This window comes from Colletotrichum chrysophilum, assembly GCF_026319265.1.
Source record: "Colletotrichum chrysophilum strain AFK26 chromosome Unknown scaffold_110, whole genome shotgun sequence".
NCBI classification, from domain to species: domain Eukaryota; kingdom Fungi; phylum Ascomycota; class Sordariomycetes; order Glomerellales; family Glomerellaceae; genus Colletotrichum; species Colletotrichum chrysophilum.
Window position 1 is genome coordinate 63,607 of NW_026517397.1, and position 22,575 is coordinate 86,181.

At 52.6% G+C, this 22,575-nt stretch overlaps 5 protein-coding genes across 5 annotated transcripts; 3 read left to right on the forward strand and 2 right to left on the reverse strand.

The window, feature by feature from the left end:
- Nucleotides 1-9,782: 9,782 nt before the first annotated feature.
- COL26b_010368 (uncharacterized protein) lies at nucleotides 9,783-10,257 on the reverse strand (the record flags this gene model as incomplete). The annotated part of the gene is made up of 2 exons (XM_053183073.1): nucleotides 9,783-9,857; nucleotides 9,898-10,257. 2 exons carry the CDS (start codon nucleotides 10,255-10,257, stop codon nucleotides 9,783-9,785), a joined length of 435 nt encoding a protein of 144 aa, XP_053032977.1.
- Nucleotides 10,258-10,939: 682 nt separating this feature from the next.
- Nucleotides 10,940-12,917, forward strand: COL26b_010369 (uncharacterized protein; the record flags this gene model as incomplete). The annotated part of the gene is made up of 3 exons (XM_053183074.1): nucleotides 10,940-11,145; nucleotides 11,258-11,376; nucleotides 11,893-12,917. The coding sequence occupies 3 exons, from the start codon at nucleotides 10,940-10,942 to the stop codon at nucleotides 12,915-12,917; spliced, it is 1,350 nt and encodes a 449-aa protein (XP_053032978.1).
- A 570-nt stretch (nucleotides 12,918-13,487) lies between these two features.
- Nucleotides 13,488-14,013, forward strand: COL26b_010370 (uncharacterized protein; the record flags this gene model as incomplete). The annotated part of the gene is made up of 2 exons (XM_053183075.1): nucleotides 13,488-13,611; nucleotides 13,670-14,013. The coding sequence occupies 2 exons, from the start codon at nucleotides 13,488-13,490 to the stop codon at nucleotides 14,011-14,013; spliced, it is 468 nt and encodes a 155-aa protein (XP_053032979.1).
- A 212-nt stretch (nucleotides 14,014-14,225) lies between these two features.
- Nucleotides 14,226-16,154, reverse strand: COL26b_010371 (uncharacterized protein; the record flags this gene model as incomplete). Its single annotated transcript, XM_053183076.1, has 5 exons — nucleotides 14,226-14,639; nucleotides 14,696-14,990; nucleotides 15,042-15,560; nucleotides 15,616-15,945; nucleotides 16,042-16,154. The coding sequence occupies 5 exons, from the start codon at nucleotides 16,152-16,154 to the stop codon at nucleotides 14,226-14,228; spliced, it is 1,671 nt and encodes a 556-aa protein (XP_053032980.1).
- Nucleotides 16,155-20,066: 3,912 nt separating this feature from the next.
- Nucleotides 20,067-21,751, forward strand: COL26b_010372 (uncharacterized protein; the record flags this gene model as incomplete). The annotated part of the gene is made up of 5 exons (XM_053183077.1): nucleotides 20,067-20,073; nucleotides 20,128-20,386; nucleotides 20,438-20,554; nucleotides 20,622-21,471; nucleotides 21,521-21,751. 5 exons carry the CDS (start codon nucleotides 20,067-20,069, stop codon nucleotides 21,749-21,751), a joined length of 1,464 nt encoding a protein of 487 aa, XP_053032981.1.
- Nucleotides 21,752-22,575: the final 824 nt, after the last annotated feature.

The following is a 22,575-nucleotide window of genomic DNA, read 5'->3' on the forward strand; positions in this document are numbered from 1 at the left end:
CGATGATTCCCCGGATCTCTAGCCCCGTATTTGGATCCCAGCTCTTACCGGACCCTACATCTGGGACGACATTGCCTCTGATGTGCGTCCGACTGTATGCTCGATCCATCGCGGACCAAAGTAGCGCCAACAAGCGCGTCGCTTGAGCTTCTCATGAGTATGAGGCATATTCCTTTCTCGCCGTCTATCTTTGCGCAGCCTCAGCCACCCCCGCGAGGGGCAAAGGACTGGATCGCCCGTCGCCAAGACATTCTCGTGTAAATTTCAGCGGCCAAGTGGAAGGCCAAGAAAAGCCCAGCGTCAGAAAGCAAAGCTGGGCATGCATGGCCAGCGCTTGTTCTCGGCGACTTGGCGAGAGGGGAAGAGCGAGGGAGTTTTATATGTAGTGAACCACGAAGTTGAGCTAGTTCATTCCGTGAGAACATCGTGCGGGCACTCAATGACCGTTGGATGACCCCATTCCGTCTCCATCTCCCCCAACTTTACCCCAAAGCCCAGCCCCGGTAGCCCCCCACAACGGCCACTTTCAGTAAGGTTCGAGGATTGGCTATGGTTGGCATTGGAGTTCCCTGGAGCTTGTCGCTGACTCCGGCCTGAATGCCGTCAGTGGCGGCGGGAGGAAGGCCGGTCAGGATGTTCAGACCAGAGAGAGAGCCCTTGACCGAGCTGGATATCCACTGCCAGTCATCTGAGCGGCAGAAACGAAGGCTCCAACAATATCCATGATTCAGATTGTGTGCTCAAGATTGGCAATCCCCATGGGGTAGTCGCGTGGCCAGTGGGGGACGAAAAACAAACGGTGCATATTTCGACCTGTGCGGCCGCTTTTGATTGCAGAACGCCCCCCATGTCACATTCGACTGAAGGATTGGGCAGAGCAGTTTTGTCAACAGCACCAGCCACCGCTCTTTCGGCATGTTTCGACATGCGGGCAGTTTCGGGCCAGTTACATTGACCGCCATCTTGGTAATTTCGACGTTGTACAGTCGCATCCTAAGTTAAGTGCAGCTTGGGACCCTTCCAATAAGCCGAAAGCAGAACCCTTGGATTCGACCAGCTTGATTTACCAACCACCAATCACTCGCCTCCCTTCGCATTCATTGTGACCACACGCCATACCATCACGTTGCCTCTGGCTGCGTGGAGTCTAAGTCGTCATCAGGGACACATAGGAATAACATTTGGTCCTTTTCGTGTGCTCACCTGCGGAGGGTAGTGCAAATGCATCAGATAGTCATAATCATCGAACTTCTTGCCAGTCGATCTGGATAGCATAGCGTATTGATTTCCCTTATCTACGTTGGGCATTCAAGGTCGAACCTTCAATCCAGCCAGCACAAACATGGACATACAGATCACAGCACCGACTGCCCACACCTTGAACCGAAGCGGAGCTTGGTCCTGCGCAAGCGTTTCGCTCTCCTGGTGCCAAACATAAACGTACGTGTACAGCACACGGCTTGACAGCCAACTTATCGAGAGGAAGTTCATGACAGGTGTGGAGATGCCCGCAGAGTTAGCCGCCGTCACTGCGGCGGCGTACAGAGGAAGAGCCTCAAAACCATTGGCTGAGCAGGCTTCAGCCCGCAGCAACCGTCCCCGAAGCTAATTCCCAGTCAACGTTAAGCTCTTCAGGTTCGACTTCTTCGCTTACTTTTTCATCCAAATCGGCCTTCTTGAGGGTTTCAGAGAATTCTCTTGGATTCTGTCGATCGAAAAGCTTTTTTCCAGGGCCTGCAAGTCCCGAGTAGAATCGCGGGACAAGGGCAAGCGCTAGTGCCAATGGAATCTAACAATAGCCGTCAATTACCCGTGTTTCATAGATTAGGTATGTTCAAATTTACCGTGAAATACGATATGTTGTTGTTTAAGCCTAGTAAGCTTGTCATGATGTATGGTAGTGTTGGTCGAACGCCGAGGATATAATCGATTAATGAGGCGCGGACGAGAAGTAGTCACTAGGTATCATCCGCTCACGTACCTGACGTTGCAACATTTTATGAGAGCCTTAGAAACCGATGATGCTTACCAACCATGACGATGATACCACACGCTAGTAGCAGTCTAAACCATACTGCGTTAGCGAACTGCTGATAACCTTGCAATTGACCAGTGCATTTCCTGCATGCGCTACTTGATCTCCACAACCATCTCTTCTATCATCTTCCAAACCAAAGAAAGACAGACGAATTCTGCTTTTACGTAGAGTAAATGTAGTTCGCCGTTGTCCACATCCTTCATGCGTGAAAAGTTGTCTCATGGACTTCATAATCATATTGCGACCGCTTGGATCTTCAAATTCCCCAGGGCTGGTCGGGACATCTAAACGGTGGAGGCCCGAATCACAAATTATTACATGTGATCGATCACTGGATAGAGACCATGACCGAATATTCCTGGGATCTATGTTGGAGGAACAATCTCCCTCGGCTGAATGTGGTGCCGCGAATCTAGCCCGCGTCTATCCCCTATGACAAGCTGGAACCTCGAGTATTCACAGTCTGGATGTCAACCCCAACGCCCCCCAAGTCCCAATGACTACTCCTGACATGGCTCTGAAAACAGCGGATCCCATCTCGCCTTCCCGCCAGCAGACATATCCATCGACCAGCCCAACGTATACCAAGAGGGCCATGATGATGTCCACTGCAACGTAATCCCCGCGAAGATACATGATCAGCTGTACCGTTCCCAGAACAGATAACCGAGCGCCATCAAGAATGAAGCCAGCCTGCGCAATAGACGACTCTGCAAATCTTTCTGGGAGCCCGAACGAGCGAATTCCAGCGTCCTCGGCGAAGAATGGAACGATTCCGCCGATGGTGTGGGCGACAGCAACGGACAGCGGAAACAGATGAGCGAGTTTGAAAGGACGCGGCATATTTGCGGATGCTGGACTGAGTGTGCTGATACTAAACCGGCTGGGAGCTTCTGCATGTAGTACAATTAACTCGAGGATCGAGGTCTCCAAAGCCTTTGTTGCTTGAGAATGTGGTGTGGTCTCGCCTCAAGGAAAGTGTGAACCATCTGACATCACGTGGTAGTAAGCACTTAGACCTGTCCGGCAGCCAAGTGAACATCAATTTTTCTCGCTGATGCCTCATGCGGAAAGTCATAGTAGTTGACCAGGTATAAAGGCGAATCTACTGCAGGTGCTCATGATGGGGCATGTCGTCTGTTTGGTCAACGTCTCCTGTTTGAGCCATAGGACTTGATCCAGCAACGATATCACAACGTTTCAATTTGATCTGTATATTCATTCAACCAGAATAACGTAAATAATCTCAAGGTGTAATTGGATAAGCGCCTGGCCATATTGGTATTCATCTTCCACATAAAGAAAACCGGCGCTCTTTGCAACTGCTCCCGAATGCTAATTAAAGACCTTCACTCGACGAGTCAGACTCTCCCGGAGGGTATCCGGCGGGAACTGGTCCAATCAACGTCTTTGCATCTGCAAGATTGATTCCTGGCGGGTCAATCTCTGGAAACTTGATCAGGAATTTGACTGCAGGAATCATTTCCGTCCCGTAGTTGGCCGACTCTTCCAAAATGAAATTGTTTTCCGATAGTACATACAGCTGCTTGTACGCATTGTGTACTGCCGCAACCGCAACTCCTTTGCCGTTATGTTCCCACCACCTCATCAAGCAATCAAAAGAATAACTTCTGTTCCAGTGATACGTTGCGTCCATTCTATGTTGTGAAGTCCATGACGAGCCTCCATGGGCCATTACGAGAGTGGTGAGCTCGTTCAGTCGACGTCGATCATGCAGATCGACAACTTCCACGAAATGAGTCGGGGTGTCACATGCTGAAGCCCCGTGCATGTTCTCGTAAGTCCATTCCGACGACTCATCTTCGCCAAGAAATGAAGCAGAGGCCGTCAAATCTCCTGATGTCCGATTCCTCAAAGGGTAGACGGTCCCATAGCGAGTTGGTTTGTCCGAGATCACAATGACGATTGTTTGCACGACGACGCGTAGCTTTGGGACTAGATGAATGCCGAGGCTAAGGATCTTGTCGAATCGGGCAAATGCATGCTTTTGTTTGAGTCGTTTAAAAGAAATCGCAATGCTGCCGAAAGTTGATATGGCGTCGCCAATTTTGATGGTGACACCGCGGTAATGTGTACCATATGGTCCCATACTCAGTCTGTCAGATGGTGTGATCCATGTCGTCCGTCTCGCTCTGACGTCCTTTTCGTTATCCAAGAGCCACATCGACGATGCTCTGTTGAAGATTGCGTGCATGCGTGGCCTAAGAACTCCCCAAGCCTCACAGCATGCAAGTGCGGGTGCGGGGATGGAAAGACGACGATTCCAGCACACAGCTTCCGTCAGAATGTCGCTGATGTGAATCGTTCGTTATGGAACCGAAAATAGCCAAATCGTTTGACGAATTTCTGGTAGTAGCTCTCGAAACTTTGGAAAGCTTTGAGGGGGCGCAGAAGGTGGGAAACTTCGGAAACTGTCGGATTTATCAAGGAGCTCGGTCATGAAACGACAGTCATCAGCGAGATTCCCGCCTATCATGGTGTTTGTCAGAAGCTCTCTCAGTATGTCTTGAGGTTGTCGAGGGGATGGGTCCGGTGAGTCAAGGGATGAGTCGAACCAAGCATGTTGCAAATGCTTGCAGCTCTTGACTCTCATCATGAGATACTTGCAAGCACAATCGTCGCTTGTTAAGGTAGTGCAATGATGCACCCAAGTGTCTGTTACGAGAATGACTTCTTTGTCGTGTGCGCCGCGTTTACTTGTATATAAGGTAGTCTATGGCTGCCTAATGAACCCCAATTCTGCCTAAATTAGGCGGGGCATGGCAAGGAAAAGACGGGGTGTTTCCGAGATATCCAGCAACCTTTTCCAAACGATCAATTCCACGTCAATTGACTCATCAAGATGCCTCATTTGCGATCAACCCTCTTGTTCGAGCCAACGCCGTCCTGCTAGCCTTGAGGCAGCAGCCTGTAGGACTGCATCATTGAATAAGCGGGGCGAATGATGAACAGTATGGTACATATGCAGTGAGCGACGTCCGTTGATACTTCCGTTCATGGATTGAGGGGGCTGTGGTTCATTGTTAGTGAGAGAAGCAGTGAAGCTTTCGAAATATCTGGAGTCTGTGGGTGCCTTGGCCAGTGTCGTGCTTCAAGCAAGGGGGTCCATCCTGAGCTTCTTTTCTGGGTCTGGGCAAATCATCCAAAACATCGGCTAGGGTCACAAGTTGAGTCGGAAGATAAAGACTGACGATAACGAGATTGACCCAGGCCGGCTCGCTGTCATCCTCGACTTGAAAGACACGAGACATTCTGCTCAAGGAGCCTTTTCACACAGCCGCCGGCCCGCCTCGTCTATGCGGAGTCGGCGAGTCGGCGAGTCGGCGATGGCACGCAAGACCCTTAACCCCCCCGGCTCGATCCCCATCGCGAAATCAAAGCCCCCGGCGCTTTGACATCGGGCTTTGACATCATTCCGTCTTTTCAATCCGTGTAGATCCAGTAAAAAGGCCGAGTTCCACCTGTTGATTAACTCGATTCCACGTTGTTTACAGGACAGGCCGACTTCGATGCCGATCTTTGCACCCACATACGGAGCGCGACTCTTTTGGACGCTGGGGCGCCGGCGCATTTTCCACAAGACAAACTTCAAAAGTCCGCACCCTTGCTGTGAAATCGAATTCAGGGTAGCTCTGCACTGTTCACCTGCTCGCCCCACGCCTCGCTACCAAGATCCAACGTCCTTCCACGAAACATTTGCGCCCAATATGGCACCCTGAAGTTTGGTTCAGACAGAACTGCCGCGCGCGGTCCTTCGCGACCGGAAAACCACCAGCAGCGAGAAAAGTCGCGCAAAGTCGGCGTGCGAGAGTCATGGCCGGTGGATGAGTAAGGACGGGATTCAAGAAGCACTTCGGGTTTTCGAAATCGCCGAGCGGCGGATAAGCTGGCTGCAGTCGGTTTCCGCCAAGACTCTGAAGAGGGACTGCCCGGTCGCAAGCATAGACGCATCCATCGTGTCGGTTCCCCCGTGGGACGAACTCTGTCTGCACTCTATTTTTCGGTTCATCCGACACGAAAAAAGTCTGGCGCAATGAATCGTTTGGTAGGAATCGGAATGGCACCAGACGCCTGATCCAGACGGCTGGATATTTATTGAAAATCGAAATCCATCGGAAGTTAACACACGAAGCTTATCTCCGGGCCGCTGGTCGCCCGCGCGGAGTTGACTACTTGTTGCAATGGGCTCTATCCACAAAAATGCTGCGTGCCGAAAAGTGTTGGTGGCTTGGTGCAGGATCCGATGGACCGATCATAAGTTCCTGCAGAGCGGCTGAGCGAGTTCTGCAGAGGCTGCAGAGGCTCCAGCCGCCCACTTCTACCGCAGTACTACTGCATGAGAGGTCCCGTTGAGAAAAGCGTCGGGCGTCTCAGAGTTTACGTGAGTTCAGGTTTGCAGTCCCAAGCTGCGACCTTGTTGACACTTAAATCACCTCAAGGCGTATCAGTGTCACCAAGAAACCACGTGCGGGCGGCTTAATGCTGACGCAACAATATAGTGGTCACTATTTTAATATGTAGGACGGCAGGTATGGTTGCAGTATTGGCCAAACTGCGAGTCAGGCTGCGAATTCGGCTACCCTTCCGGATTAGCACCAATACCTTGTGTTTCCTCCACAGGAATAGGCGACTGGCCAGGGCCAGGGGTTCGTTTCGGGAAGATGGGGAATCGGCTCCCAAAAAGGCTCCCGCGTCGAGAGCGAGTCATCTTCCCGTGCAATAGGATGCCATCTTGGAACCCATATGGCCCATATCGGATGACAAGCAGCAGCAAGCAGGAAATCCCGCCAACACCGCGGCCGTCAACCCCACAAGGGGGCTGCGATGCCCCCTGGTGGGCCGTTTCGAGATGGCCGTCGGGTGATACATCAAAAACGTGGCGGTCCCCGTCTGAGTGAGCAGAGGAAAGCTCGGCCCCTCCGTTCTGGTTCTTGCTGCTCGTCATGCTATTTTGGATTCCATCGATGACGGTGCTGCGCGAGAGGCAGTCGTGATGGTGTTCCAACTCCCGACGGCCGTCCTGCCAGACGCCGCCGGGGTCATCTTCTATTCTTTTGTTTGTCTAATTGCCAACATCCTGTTGGTGTGGCTGACCTGGATTCACAATGACAGGACAAGCTGTATGTACAAACGCCCTTCATCTTCGTCCGATACGAGGCCGCCATCGAGGCCACCATCGAGGCCGAGCGTGTAGACCAATGAGACTAATATCAGACGATCACAGACATCGCCTGTATTTCGTATGCCACTTTAGTCGTCACCACGACCAGCATTGCACAACAATTCTACGACTACGCGTTATGGAGAGACATCCTGACGGATCAGTTCTACTACGCTAGGCAACATGCCGACAATTCAGAAGTTCAGTACTTCAAGGGGTCTCGGGGTGTCAAACTCATCTTGAGCTACGTCCGTATGTTTACTTGGAGACGGGAAGAACCTAGCAGGGTCTGACAGACTTTTACAGGAATATTCGGCTTCACTCTCGAATCGACTTTTGTTTTCTTTTTGTAGGTCAATTCACCATGCATGATGGGATAGACTAAATGTCTAATTCCGAGTAGCGCTTTGTCATTGGCGGCCAGTGTTTACGGGTGGTTTGCGACGACCCCGAGGACAACACGAACGATCTCGATCATTGGCAGAGTCTTGCCCTTCATGCTTACAGCGATTACCGTCGGTTTGATGCACTCGCCGGTGGCACAAAATTCATTTCTGGTGTACATGATTGTTGCGAACACGCAATGTAAGCGAGATCTCACAATCCCCTTTGCAAGACAAGACATCTGGACTAACTTGCAACGTAGTCGTGCTTAGCCTCTTGGGTAGCGCCGTCTTACTACTCATGATCTTGTTTAAATACGTCCACTCCCGCCGAAACCTTCAGACATGGAACGTCCTCTATGGAAATGCCGGTTCTTTGGAGAGCAGCGCAAATGGCAGCAAGTCACGGTCTGTTTGGCTAGGCAGCAATACGAGCCGAAGTGGTGGAGGAAGAAGTCGGGCTTACAGCGGCGCTGGCGCCAACAACACGTACGACAGCTGGCTCGTGATCCGGCTTTCCATTGCATTTTGCGTTCTTTGGTAGGCTTTTGATACCCAAACCATTTTAAGCCAGACGACTAATCTCAAATGCAGCGTCTTCGAATACACAAACGTTATCCCGAAAATCGCAGCCTCGAACCACACAATCGATCTCGCCGACGACTTGCAGCCCGATCTAAGCGACAAGCGAGGACGTTCGAGCGTCCGAGGATATGTATCTGGTGTTACGCCGAGTCTCGTCGCGTTTCTGGTTTTTGGAACTACGAAGACATTCCAACGAAAGATGTATGAAACATTCGTCCCGAGGAGTCTCCAGAAGCGGAGGAGAGCGAAGAAGAATCTGTCGATATCAGTCGGCAACTCGAGACAATCACCGCACGTACAACCCACCAAGCGACCGAGCCAGGCAGTGGACCAATTCACTCTCAGCGATCTCACACCAAAATTCCCCATGGGAAACTACAGTCCCCAATACTCTAGTGACGGAAACCTGAGCCCGAGACAACCACACGGAATGCAGTCAAATCCCGGTTCAAGAGCCGGGTCGCCACGATATGCGCCCAGTTCACGATACGTGCCTAGCTATGCACCAACTACATCAACGTTCGCTTCTACTCCGGGATTCCCTCAGCCCAGTCCGGCGGGCCTTTCGGCACCTCCACCACCGCGGCCACCTCGACCGATGACAGGGTTGACGGGGATCAGTGTTATCAGCCCAAGTCTGCACTCGAAATTCTCGAACTTCAGTCGGCCACATACAATGATGACGACGAATAAGGAACTGCCAAAAACTCCGATTGAGGAGGAGAGCTTTCCTGAGAGATTCCGTTACGCGTAGCCGAGACGCGCAGGTTTCATGCTGGAGGGGAAATAAGGGAGGTGTATACTACAATGTAATAGATTACATAGGTAATGACTTCAGTTCAATGACATATTTTCATGAACGTTGCTGCATCCCCTTGATCAAAATTGCGGACTTTCCTCGCTCATTGAGTGTGTCTTTAATCCAAGTTGCGAAGGTTGCGTCGTACCACTCACATCCTGCGACAGGCCTCTCCTTGCAACTTAATGGCATGAGAGACTAGCCGAGAGATCCATATGGCCAATTCTATCACATCTCACATTCTAGAAGCCTTCCTGTCTGGATAGAAGATTGGGTGTGATCGACGTTTCAACCGCGGTTGTCATGCATCAACACATATGATCCTTACCCGAGATCCTCGCATAACCCTAGTGAGCGGAACAAGAATGGGAGTCGACTAGGTGCGATACATACAAGAGAACAATCGTTACACACGCGGCCCATGACGGATGTCTTTTGTCCGTGGAAAAAAAGACTGAATTTGAGCGTCATGAGCAAGTGCCCCTTTGAAGCTGAACCAGTGTGGCTGCTGAATTAATCAGCTCAAGATGAATACGAAGAGACCGCCAAACTGCTGTAGTAGCCTTCTCTATCCAAGAGAATACTTCTAGAATTATATACGCACAATTATAGCCGATCCCCAGAACGCCATGGGTATTCGGGTATCGGCACAACGATCCTTCCGGGGTCCTCCATTCCCCTCTCCGTGACTGTTCTCTCTTCAAGCATTTGTGAAGTCTCTTTTTTCCACATAGGTTTTGTTCCCAATCAATCGTTCATTGACAAAAGAGCGCACTGCCTCGTAATAACCCGGCGTCATGTCCCCATACTCGAGGCAGTCAGAGCCACACGGGACAGGCACCGCACGTTGTCCTTCAAGTGACCCAAGAGCTGAAGCCATATTCATACAGGCCGGGGGAAGACCAGTTACGCGGATATGGTTCTCGTTGATAGGCCCATTGACGTTGATCGGCGTGTTCGAGACCTGGACTTGGTCGAAACAAGCATCCCAGGCATACTGAGAAGTTCCTGCGGGAGCGCTGCCAGATCCGTCTTCTTCTTTTCGCTTCCTGATCTCTGCTTCAATCTCCATGACCATCCGGCGGGCGTGTAGGAAGGCAACATCGGCTCGTCGGCCCTTGCCGCCCGCCTTGAGTCCTCCCTTGATGATCCCGGCGACTTTCGTGCCTGCAACAGTTGCGATGCCGATGAGAGCCGGTGGGGCGGGGGTGCCTTGGAGGAAGACAATTGCGGTGAGAATGACACCGGCAAAAATTGCGTTGGTCTGCATTTTGCTGATCAGGAGAGAGCGAAAGTCCAGGCTTGGTCGAGGAGGAGTTGACGGTGACGATGGCCCATGTGGGATAGATGAGAGCCAAGATTATTGAGATTTGTAGCATCTTTATACAGCCGACGTTGGCTATCCATGATTCGATGCTGGCGATGATAGAGGCATGATCAAGCCGTTTTCGTCGAGAACACACAGAGGCACCTATTCAAAAAAACCATTTGGTACCGTCCGACGGGCTTCCTTGACGATTAGGAGCCAGGGTAAAGGAATCAAAAGAGCAATGAGGACCGTGCGATGATTTCTCTGAGATAGTTTAAATGCTTGTTTGCTCCCATGAATGGAAATGAATCAATCTGAGGCTGTATATCACCGTGGCAAGCCGTGCTCCCAAACCGGACTGTCAAATTTGAATGAGTCTTCTGCTTGATTTACCTGGAGCCCTCGTGTAGTAAAATCCAAAGGCAACTTGCCAATTGAGCAATTTGTACTTGATATACTCCACCACGTTCGTTCATAAATCGTGTTTACTAATTCTTCATGCGAATTGCTCCTATTATCAAGTACCAACTGAATCACCTTCTCCATCCCGTCCGCGTTACGCTTCTTATTCTAGGGTCCGTTCGAGGTCAACATGCCATCGCGCCGCGTCCCTTCCGTTTTGCGCCTTCTTGAGCGCAGCTTCATGGCCTGGAAGGCCTTGAGTCTGGCTACCAACTGCGCCTACCCAGCAATGGTAGTCCTCTCAGAGTCGATGGAGCCTACCTTCTCCCGAGGAGACATCATCTTGCTTGCCAACTGGCAAGAAGTCGAGGTCGGCGACATCCCGGTGATTTGGTTTCAGGGACAGCCCCTCCCTATGGTGCATCGAGCCGTTGAGATCCTGTTTGAGTAAGTTTGGACAACCAAGATTCTTTCTCCGGTAGTCCCTTTATGCGTTGGAAGACATGCTCTTTTTCTGAATCAAGGGTCTTGAAACACAATGGTCTGACGAGCTCTGTAGTGTTCACCAGGAGCGGTTGATCTTGACAAAGGGCGACAACAACGAAGTCAACGATGTGGTACTATATCCCTTTGGCCAGACACACGTACGCCAAGACCAGGTGGTTGGGCTCGTGCGAGGTTACATCCCATTCGTGGGCGTGTTGACAATCACTGCTCAGGGGCTATTATCACGCTTAAGCTCCCCTCTAAGTCTATTTTCGAAGATGCCTCGTTTGTCTTGATGCTTTCAGCGGAAGCAGGTCTTGGTGCTACGCTTCTAATCAGTCGTTCGACTGAGCCAACGGGCTGATGGCGCATCCTCTGAAGAGCACAGACGATAGTATGGAGGTAGACTTTTCCCAGTGTCTAAAAGAGAGCGGCCTACTAGCTATTTTATATCACGAGATCGTTTGACAATCTTACTTGTTTGGTTGTAATGAACAGATTTGGTGTTAGCTATGGCGTTGTCGGCCGGTTTATCTAACGATACCCTCAGACCGCCACTGCTTTTCGCAACCTCTGCAACTTTAACGACAGTGGCCCTACACTTCCCGACTCATACACACAAGTTATTCTTTTTTCCGGCATGGCTACTTGCAGCATGGTCGTTACTCTCTGTTGATGAGGACAACGCATCATCATTGATTGGTCTAGGCTCTTACACGGTCATCACAAGCTTCATATTCATGCTCATACTTCCCAACATCCTCCTCGGACAGAGTCGCTCAGTGCTATGCGACAAGCCAAAGACACGAAGGAGGGTATACTGGCCTCAGTCACAGACCATCTCAGCGGCATGCTGGATTTGGAACAACCCTCGTCATCTGACCTTTCGCCTTAACACCACGGCGACATGGTCTTCTCGCGCTCTTTTCATCATTCGGCGAGCATTGAAGGTCGGCCTGCTTCTCGTCGCCAACAGCTTTGTGAATAAAGCCCACATATACCTCAAAGCCGACCTCTTAGACTTTACTCCGGATAAATATCCAATCATCCGCCCCATCATCTCACAAATAGTCTTCGATTGCAGCCGTGATGACTGCACATACAGCCCGGTATCACAACGCCAAATCTTCCTACGTATCTTTACGGTCTTCTCCTGGATATGGTCCAATTTCCTCATCCTCGAATCATACCATGCCATCCTCTCCACAACTTTCGTCCTCCTCGGCATCGACAACCCGGCAGACTGGCCACCTCTCTTCGGCAGTATAACCGACGCCTGGACCGTCCAACGTTTCTGGGGCCGCTTCTGGCACCGGATCGCGGCGCCCACGCTCACAACATGGACACACACCATTCTGCGGATCAAGGACGAGTCGCAGACCACGTTCGAAAAAGCGGCCGTCGCATTTGGCGTGTTCTTCCTCTCTGGGATCATGCATATGACGGCTGCCTGGAGAACCGATGAAGGATACGTGCACTTGGATGTAATGTTCTTTTGTGCCAATTTCTTTGCGATCGCGGTTGAGATCGTGGTGTCCCGCGCGTGGATGCAGGTGGTCAGACGAGCGAAGCTGAAGCCTGGGGCGGAAGCACGGGTGTGCCTGGCTAGTCAATGGCTTGGCTACTTGTGGACCTTTGCGTGGTTCTTTTGGATGGCACCGAGGTGGTTGTATCCTAAGACGCTGCGGTGGTTGATCAAGCAGGCACTGACACAGACTCATACGCAGTTGTGAGGATCTGCGGGCTAGCCTTAGAACGGTAGTCATGTTTTAAAGATTTCAGGTGGCATTTGTGCTCAAAGTATATGGAACAGACGTGGGGTTTGTCAGAAATGCAACTATTTAACGGAACAGTTCGCCTCACTATTACGGTTTTCCATGCTGCGCCAGGCAACAACCGCAAGGCAATGTGCACTTTGCTGTTTCAATAAGACAAATCTAGCCAATCCGGGCCTCTGTATTGGCTATGAACCAGTATGAACTACTATTGTGTACGTGCATGGAAACTCGTATCTTGGGAACCGAGACTTTGAATCATCTACTATCCGTGAACCGAATGGTTCTGATGGTTTTTGTTGGGTTTGAGTGGTTGCTTCGGTGGCATAAATCTCGCCTCAAATTCGCCATGACGCCATCTTATAAGTGCAACATTGAACTCATCAAATTCGTCAGCCTAATGGATGTGTAGTCTACGGTCAAGTATAAAACACCTCTGACACGGTGCACCACTCATCGCAATGCCAGATGTGTCGCACCCCATACCACTCATCACCCTAACTGGTTTTCATCGGTCAACAAGGCACGATGACGAAACATGCCAAATCAAGCAAAGTCTCCAAGGAACTGAAGCAGAGCAATCCATGGAGTGATTGGATATGGTCCGAGGACCACGGGCGATACTATTGTTACCGGACCCGTAGCAACGGAGGTGAGCGCACCCACCTTGCCCAACTTCCGACCAGCGGTGTGAACTGACATTTTTTGAGAAATCGAATACGAATGGGACGAAGGAGAACCCACTGAAGAGCGTGCAGTCAAGCCGGCCATTGAGCACGATAGTCCCGGTGACCGCACACCTACTCCCGCGCGGAGCGGTCCCATCGTAAGATCGGAGATCACTTACACGGACAACGAAGGGAATGTCATCAAGATCGTCCACAGATATCCTCCGGATGATGTTGTGAAGGATGATGTCCCTGTTGACGGCGATGATCGGGCTATTGTGCCGGTTAAGGCTAGGAACACTGGTATCGGGGACGATTTTGTGGATTCGTTCTGGGGAGAGGTGACGGAGGTTCGAAGAGATAGCGGGCGCCCTGTAAAAGAATGAGATGCAACGAAGGATGGGTCAGATGGCAATCACGATTCACATAGCAAGCTGGCAGTATTGTGAGAAAACATCATATATCTCATTGGAGCCCAGAATCCACAAGGAATGGATTACTCTGCGCACTACATTACTATCTCCCATGACCGCATCATGAGAGAATGGGTATCAAGCTTCCTATCGAATCACATTATTCGTCACTCCGACCGCATTATTTAAACGCTCTCATGCTGAGTCTCGTGAAGACCCTTCTTCTCGGCGTGGATAGCGTTCTCCTCCAGCTCTTCGGTGAGGCCGACATCGCGTCTCGCCTGCTCGAGCATGATACTGTCCTCAGCGCCAGTGTTGCTGCCGAACACGCGGTCCATCTCCTCCAGGGTGGCACCCTTGGTCTCGGGCAGGCAGAAGTGCACCCAGAGAATGCCGCAGAACAGGAAGACGGCAAAGAAGAGGTAGGTTCCCCACTCCCAGGCCTCGAGCATCGAGGGCACGTAGAAGGCGACGGCGAAGTTGTTGAGCCAGTTGCTTGAAGCACCGATAGACGCTCCCTTGGCACGGATAGACAGCGGGAAGATCTCGGAGACGAGGGTCCAACTGACAGGTCCCCATCCAGCACCGAATCCAGCGATCTACAGGACTGTTAGCAACGATGTTTGGGATAGTTACGTGATGGTGGGGTGCTTACGTAGAGCCAGATGAAGGCGACGGCGACCCAACCTTCAATGGGGTGGCCAGGCCAGTCGTGGCTGAACTTGGCCACAATGATAGCAGGGATGATCATAGAAATCAACATGACAATTGAGCTGACGATCAAGATGGGCTTGCGGCCGACCTTGTCAATAATGGCCATGGCAGGCAATGTGGAGACGAAGAAGACGACGCCGGTAACACCGGTGGCAAGGAGGGCAGTGGTGCCGCCAGTGAGACCCAGGCTCTGGAAGACGTTGGAGGCATAGTAAATAATGGCATCAATACCAGACCTGCGGAATCGTTAGCATTCAAAGAAGCTTGACTAGCGCTGCTTGACATACCATTGCTGCCAGAACATGACCAGCCAGGCGGTCGCGACACGCTTGAAGTGGGACCACGAGCGAAGAATCTGCCAGTACTGGGCAACCTCGCGCATCCAAACGCTGGTCTTCTCCTTTTCGGCCAGCTGAGGGAACGCCTTCTGGAACGAACGCTGCTCGAAGAGGGCCTCAGCCTTAATCTCCTTGAACTCGACCTGGACGAGCTCGCTCTCAACATCGAGCTTGCGGAGGTAGGCAATGGTCTTGACAGCCTCCTCGTCACGGCCCTGCTTGACGAGCCAACGAGGGGAGAAGGGAAGCCACCAAATGCCGAGGGCCAAAAGGGCGGCGGGAATACCCTGGATGTAGGAGGGCAGCTTCCAGGCAAGGTCAGACTGGTCGATGCCGGTACCGCCAATGTAGTTGCTGCCGTATCCAATCCAGAAAGACAACATGATACCGAGAATGGTGGCGAATTGGTAGAAAGAGACGATGAATCCACGCATCTCAGGAGCGGCGAGTTCGGCGTTGTAGAGAGGACTGCGACAGGTTAGTCTGGGTGCGCCAGAACCGAACACATAAAGCGAGAACTTACCCAACACCGGAGAAGGTTCCGACGCCGAGACCAGTGAAGAATCGGCCGGCGTAGAGGAGCTCGGGCTTGTGGTAGCTTGCGCCAGTGTACAGGTAGCTACCGAGGACAACCCAAAGACAGGCGGAGAACATAGTGTACTTGCGAGAGAAGACCTCGCCGAAAACACCAGCACTGACGGAGCCCAGGATACCTCCAAGCTGGAGAATGGAGGTCAACCAACCGGTGGCGCTGGAGGAACCGACGACGGACGGGAAGTTGTCCTTGAAACGCGTCATGACGAGCGATTGGCCGAGCACACCTTGTTGGTATCCATATTCGAAGCCACCAAAGCTGTTTCCCCAGAGTTAGCTGGGTCACGGGCACACGGAAAGAAGCATTGTGGCGTTGTGACACCGAATGATCTTCTGGAAGATGGAAGAGACTTACGATGCGAACAGCGCGATGACGACAATCTTGGGGTTGGAGGCAATGGTCTTCCATCTGTTCTGGTAAGCCAGCTTCGTGCGCGCCTCAGCGGCGGACGTCGCTTCGACAGCCATCGTAGTGACAGGGCAATGGCCGAGATGTGCGTCGACGATCGAGAGAAGGCGATTGAAGGCTCTCGCGCTTGTGCTGGTGAAACAAGCAATCGCTAGAGACGAGCCGAGTAGACACGATGATCATGGTGAAAAGCATGGGATGACATCGGTACTTATTGTTACGGCGATTGACGCTAAGGACTGCCTTCCTGGGCGGGTTGACCAGGGAGACATCCTCTCGTGATGGGGCCGTTTTTGCCTGATCGGGATTGGATGTGTCAGGTTTTGATGCGACTCTGTTTTGAGGGCTCTGCAAACTCGAACGAGATGGGTCCCATGCTCTTGGTTCGTGGGCTACTTTTCGTATTATTGTTGCGCGGTCCTGCTAGCTTTTTCGGTCCTACTGGAGCTAGTTGGACCAGACCGCCATCATCTTGCATGCTCCAGACTCACCCGCGTATATGGGGATTTCATTGTGATGGAATGGTGTGCAGCGTGTTCCTGAATCTGGGGTTGATTAGGTCAGCCTGGAGGGAGGATCTGACATGCTTGGGTGCTTGTGTTGACCATTTTCGGCCGTCGGCGTTTACCAACAAGCGATGAAACTGCTCTCGTGAACGCTGATCGGCCAAGTTTGGCAGTCTTTGGCATTCGCCCAGAGAATACCGAGAGGCGGAGCGTTGCACAAACGACCGCCAGCATCTCCAACCCCCTCAGAATCCTTCGGCACCTCCAACACGGGGAAGAGTGCGGTGTGTACTTGAGTGGCGGCGCTTCTCCGTGATCCCCCGTGGACGTCTCCGTACCCCGCTCACCCGCAAAGCAGCACTGGAGCGTCGAAGGGTCTGGTCGTTTGCGAGGTCGGGAAAAAGAGCCCGGAGCTATCGACCGATGCGGAAGTTGGCCGAACTGTGGATCAAAACAGAAATTGTAACCACCCCACCAAACATGAGAGACGAACCCGTTCGTGACTAATCGAACCTTTGAGTGTGCCCATGGGGATCTGACCATGGGGGACTTTTTGGCTTCTGGGGATCCCGCTGGCCCAGATTCACCTCAGTAGAGTTATGAGGGGGAAATCCACTCCTGCAACCCCCAAACGCGGGCAATCGGCCCTTTTGGCAGACAGCAGATCGGCGGTCGTCAATGTCGAGGGTCATCGAGGTCAAGCTCGGTCGTAAACATGGCCGCCACGTTATTTCCATATTGAGGATGAGAGAACCTCCCACGATCCAGGATGTTCGTCGCTGGACCAGAAAAAGTTAAATTGAGCCGCACCCTTGGCGATGAGTCCAGGACACGCGCTATTACTCAAGCGCCCACCGCTCGATGCTTCCAGACGCGCAATTATGGTTGTCGATTCCGAGATGCTGGATTACAGGAGTCATGGAATCCCTGAGGTCTGGTGTTCGTTGACTAAAAGTCCCACTCAACCGTACGCTCGACCTTGTTTGCTCGGGACAGTCTTTCACCGGTCCCTGTCATTCAAGAAAATTTCTGCACCATCAGTCTGCCAGAAAGAAAGCGGTCGGCTGCCAGTCCCCGGTCGGCAGGGCCCGGCCGAGAAACCGAGCCTTTTGTCAAGGCCGTCATCAACCGTTCTCGACCGACGACGCGGTGTTCTCTCCGGCTGTTTTATGTCCCAGTAAACTTTGACGCTAGTTTGTTATCGGTTTGGCGACATGATTTCGATGTCCTCGAGACCGCATCGATGCAGACAAAGCCCATTTTCTTGCCTACCAAATCCTTCAAGTGATGGACTTGTACCTGGAACTCGTTTCGCATGAAATCATCCACTCTTCGAGGCGGGGGGCTCGCGGCACGCCGCCCACTTGCGGACGAAGTCGGAGCTGCTGCACAACGACCCACGAAGTCGGTTTCCGAGATGTCGCATCCACGTACACCAGCAACGACGAGATTGATTGAGGCGATCTTGGCGGAGTTGCTCATGGGTCTGATTCATGCCAGCCGATCGTCGGGTCGGATGCGGACCTATGTTTGGTCTCGTGCCGATAGCTTCTTGCAGCTGCCGGCTTGATCGTACGAATGTTTAAGCCCTCGCCCAAGATATCCCTTGTAATCGTGCTAGACCAGAAGTTTACCTCATGAGCTGGTCCTCCGCGCGGGCGTCGGCAGTCATGAGCGATGGCTGCCACCTGCAACGAGAGTAGCATGAAGAGCCACGACTTGCGTCACGAAGGTCTCACGCTATGTGACTGAATCTCGAATCCAGCACGTCTCGGCTCATCGAATGCTTGCTTTCGGTACTCGGTTGACCAAATGGACATTTTCAGCGCACTTATTCAACGCCACTAGCCCCCAGATCCACAGATCCAAAGCTCACATCGCGATGACACTTGCTCATCATGGAGATGCCGAAGGCTTGCGTAAAACAGAGAGCTAGAGCTGGATTGTAAAGCCCTGGCTCTTTCAACAAACATGGACGGCAGCTTCAAGGTGCACTTTGACTCTCGAGCAAGCGTCGAGAACTGGCCGACGGAGTACACTGGTACATCTGCTGGTCTGAGATAAACGCAAAGTCTTGGTGAGGTTTCCTCGTTGCCTTTCAAAAAGATGAAATGTCGTTCTTTCCACCGGATCACTGTGGATCGCGACGGTCGCAGAAGCCATGGAGATGAACCAGATCGCCGGGTGGGAGCTGGGCCTCATGCAGTCGACTCATCCAGCCAATGATGGGCAATCGCTAGCCATACTATCTGCTCGAACTTTTGTTCTGCATGCACGATCTCGTCGAGAGACCCGCCTGACACGATGTCGGTAGATGTCGGTGGGTGATAGCCCGGAGTCCTTGGCGAAGTGACTGGAAATTGCCGGACTCGCGACAAGAGGCTCACCCATGTGCTGCTTGTGGCTCCCCGCAGCGTCGTCCCTCGACTTGGGGCTTCCCCGGATGTCCCCGGGAGGCTGGGGTAAAACGTGGGGATGTAACGATGCATGCGATGACAACATGTTTCCAGCGGGAGCGACCGCAGACTGCATGACTGAATCGTCTGCTGCAGGGTAATTGCCGATCAATTGGTCTTTGGCGGCAACTCTTCGGGCTGAGACGTTCAGTTGTGGCGGAGGACGTGCGGCTGAAGTTGGGTGGCATTGAGGCTCGCCCGGCTCAACCCAGCATGGTAGGTACAGAGTATTGAAAGCTGCGTCCGGGCATCGTCGAAACTAAAGTGAAGATAGCTTTCCTGAAACTCTCTTCTCGTTTTGCAAGATGCTGCGTAGCGATAGCACCCAGCATAGCCCCAGGTAGGCCTAAGACTCCGTTCGGGTCTCCAGCAAATACGGTCCAAGGTCCAAGGTACTCGCAATTGCGGCCTAGAACGAGGTTAGTCCATATCAAGAAGATCGCTTCTCCTACTCACATTGCGGGCCTCAAGATGGCTCGAACATACCTACTTAGACGTCGAGTTTCGGCTTCATCGGCGGGCCTGAGCGTGTCTGAGGGCAGATGCGGCAAGACTGGAATAACATCAATTCATTCATTCGAGGCTGTCAATCAATGTTGAGGATGCCGCTGTTGCAAGGAATTCGATATCAGCTTCGCACATGAGAAGCTGGTGGAATGATGCGATGAGGTTGACGCTGAGGAAGATGCTAGGAAAGAATAAGACGAAGCTGATTGGACAATGCCAGATAAGATCCGATAAGACAATGCCGCCTATTGGAATACACCTGATAAGCAGCTGCAAATCTACATGAAACGGGGCGCTTACGTCACGTCTCGGATTATGCTAGTACCGGAATGTGCCCCGCGCTCCTGCCCCACCATTGCGTCTAGGGGACGTTGGAGCTTGTCACAGAGAAAGCGGTGTTTGTTCCAGCAGCTCTTTTTCGAGACGCGAAGCTGCAAAATTGTTCTTCTCTTCTTCAAGCCACTGTTGTTTTTGCTGCAAGATACCACCTCACCACCCCAAGATGCCCAGTACTGCCTCCCGCCGACGAGATCCCCCGGGACCAAGCTAACTCGCGCCCGCAGCCCCGTACTCGACCGGCGACAAGACGTCCTTCGGCTGGGTCACCGCCCGCGAGCGTTGGCCTGTCATTATTGTTTGTGCTGCCCATCTTGAGAAGAGACTGTGGCTTTTGCTGACCGCTTTGATGCAGACCCAGGCCATTGACGATCTCTACCGCTCCGTCGCAGCGACCGATGCCAAGGAGAAGCAGGAGGAGGGCAAGAAGATCGTCGAGCAGATCGCCCGCCTCAAGTACGAGGTCCAGCACGACCGCGCCCTTACGTACGAGCCATACCGGTAGCCCCTAGGCTGCGCATATGCTGACCTTCGCAGGCCAATTGAGGACGACGGATACCCTGATGTCGCCATCTACAACGAGGACCTGAAGAAGCTCGGCGAGCCAACTTGGCTTAACGTTCCCTGGCTCTACTGCGAGTGCTATCTGTTCAGGTAAGTTCTCCGTTGGCAAAGTAGTGCCCAACAACCTCGGATTATGTGCTAAGAGTGCGAAACACAGACGCATCAGCACCTACTTTGCCAAGTCCACTCACTGGAAGAGCTACGATGTCTTCGCCCGCCAGAAGATCAGCACCTTCCGCTCGTCTCGCCCCGCGGTCGTCGAGCTTGCCTCCAAGTACAAGGATATTGTCGAGCAAATCCGTAGCAACAAGGGCGCCGCCAACGATGAGGCTGCCGAGAAGCTGCTCTTCACTGAGATGTGCGAGATCTGCCTTTGGGGCAACGCAACAGACCTGTCGCTTTTGACCAGCTTGACGTACGAGGACATTCAGAAGCTGCAGGGCTCCGAGGCCCGCAAGGCTTCCGAGAAGAACATCATCGCCAACGACCTCCCCGCTGTGTACGAGCTGCTGAAGAAGGCCAAGGCCGAGGGCAAGGCCGAGCGCCGCGTCGACATCGTCCTCGACAACGCTGGATTCGAGCTGTACGTCGACCTCATTCTCGCTGGGTACCTCCTCTCTGCCGGTCTGGCAACACACGTTGTCCTGCACCCCAAGTCCATCCCCTGGTTCGTCTCGGACGTCCTGCCGGGCGACTTTGCTCAGCTTCTGAGCGCCATCGCCGCGCCCAAGCCCTTCTACGAGACACCCTCAGAAGACGAGCAGTTGCAGAACAAGACCCCTGAGCCCCTGTCGAGCACGGACGAGGCCAACTTGTCGTTCCTGTTCCAGGAGTGGAGCCGTTTTCACGCGGAGGGGCAACTGATCCTGAGACCCAACCGCTACTGGACGCATCCCGGTCCCTTCTGGCAGTTGCCCGAGGAGGCCAAGGATCTGTACGAGGACCTCAAGGCCAGCGAGGTCGTCATCTTCAAGGGCGACCTCAACTACCGCAAGCTGACTGGCGATGTAAGTTGCCCTGTGCTCTACTAATGCGACAAAGCTGACACGTTTTCAGGCTGACTGGGACGCCGCGACGCCCTTCACGGAAGCCATCAAGAACCTCGGCCCCGGCTCCGGCGTCAACGTCCTCGCTCTGCGCACCTGCAAGGCAGACGTCGTCGTCGGCCTCCAGCCTGGCGAGGATGAGAGGCTGAAGGCCCTGCCTGATGGCGGCGGCGACTCCGGCTGCAGAAAGTGGGGATGGAGCGGCAAGTGGGCAGTTGTGTCTTTCTCGCCCGGCAAGTGAGCTTCTTTTGTTCATTCCGTTTTATATCTTTTAGAGCCATGATCCCATATAGACCCTTCAATTTGAGCAGCCCAGATGCAAATAGACCGATTGTCATAGAGTTAGGCTATTGCTGTTCTTCACCTTGCTGCATGTCCTCTCCTCGCCGCTGAAATACAGCCAACACCATCACAATCCCGAGTTCTGCCACTTTCCTTCGCCTGTTTCGTGCTCAAACCCAGTCGCCAACGGAAGGATCGTAGATTGGAATTCGTGGCCTTGGCCGACGTAATGCTCGACTTGAAGGCTGAGAGTCGTTGTCCTTGTTCTGTGTATGTTCTGGACCTTCCTGGTCCTTCGAGTTACCATGGCTCTGGGCGTCAGCATGGTTGTCGGTGTTTCCCTGCACTTTTGAGTTCTCTTGATCTTGACAGCTACTCGGGCCTTCATCCTCTGGCTCCTGGTGTGGCTCGTCTTGCTTAGTCTCCATAGGTGCGAACTCCGGATTTGTTCCTTCCTCTTGTATTCTAACCCTGCATTGCCTTTTTCTGGCGGCCCATTCTTTTGGATCCTCCGCTACGGGCAACCATCAGCAACTCGGTCTGTGAAATCATATGAGGTATTCTTACCAGGGTAGCATTCCGGGCAAATGATGTGTTTACAGCCGTAGCAGTCGTGTCTGTTCCTATTCGGCACACGACACTCGCAGCAGTGCCACATTTGGTTGCAGATGCGGTAACAGCAGTCTGGCTCGCAGAACGTATCCTCGAAGTAGTCGTTTCGTGTGGTTAATGAGCCGCACAATCGGTAGCCGCTCTCGAAAACGTAGGTTGCATTCTCGCATG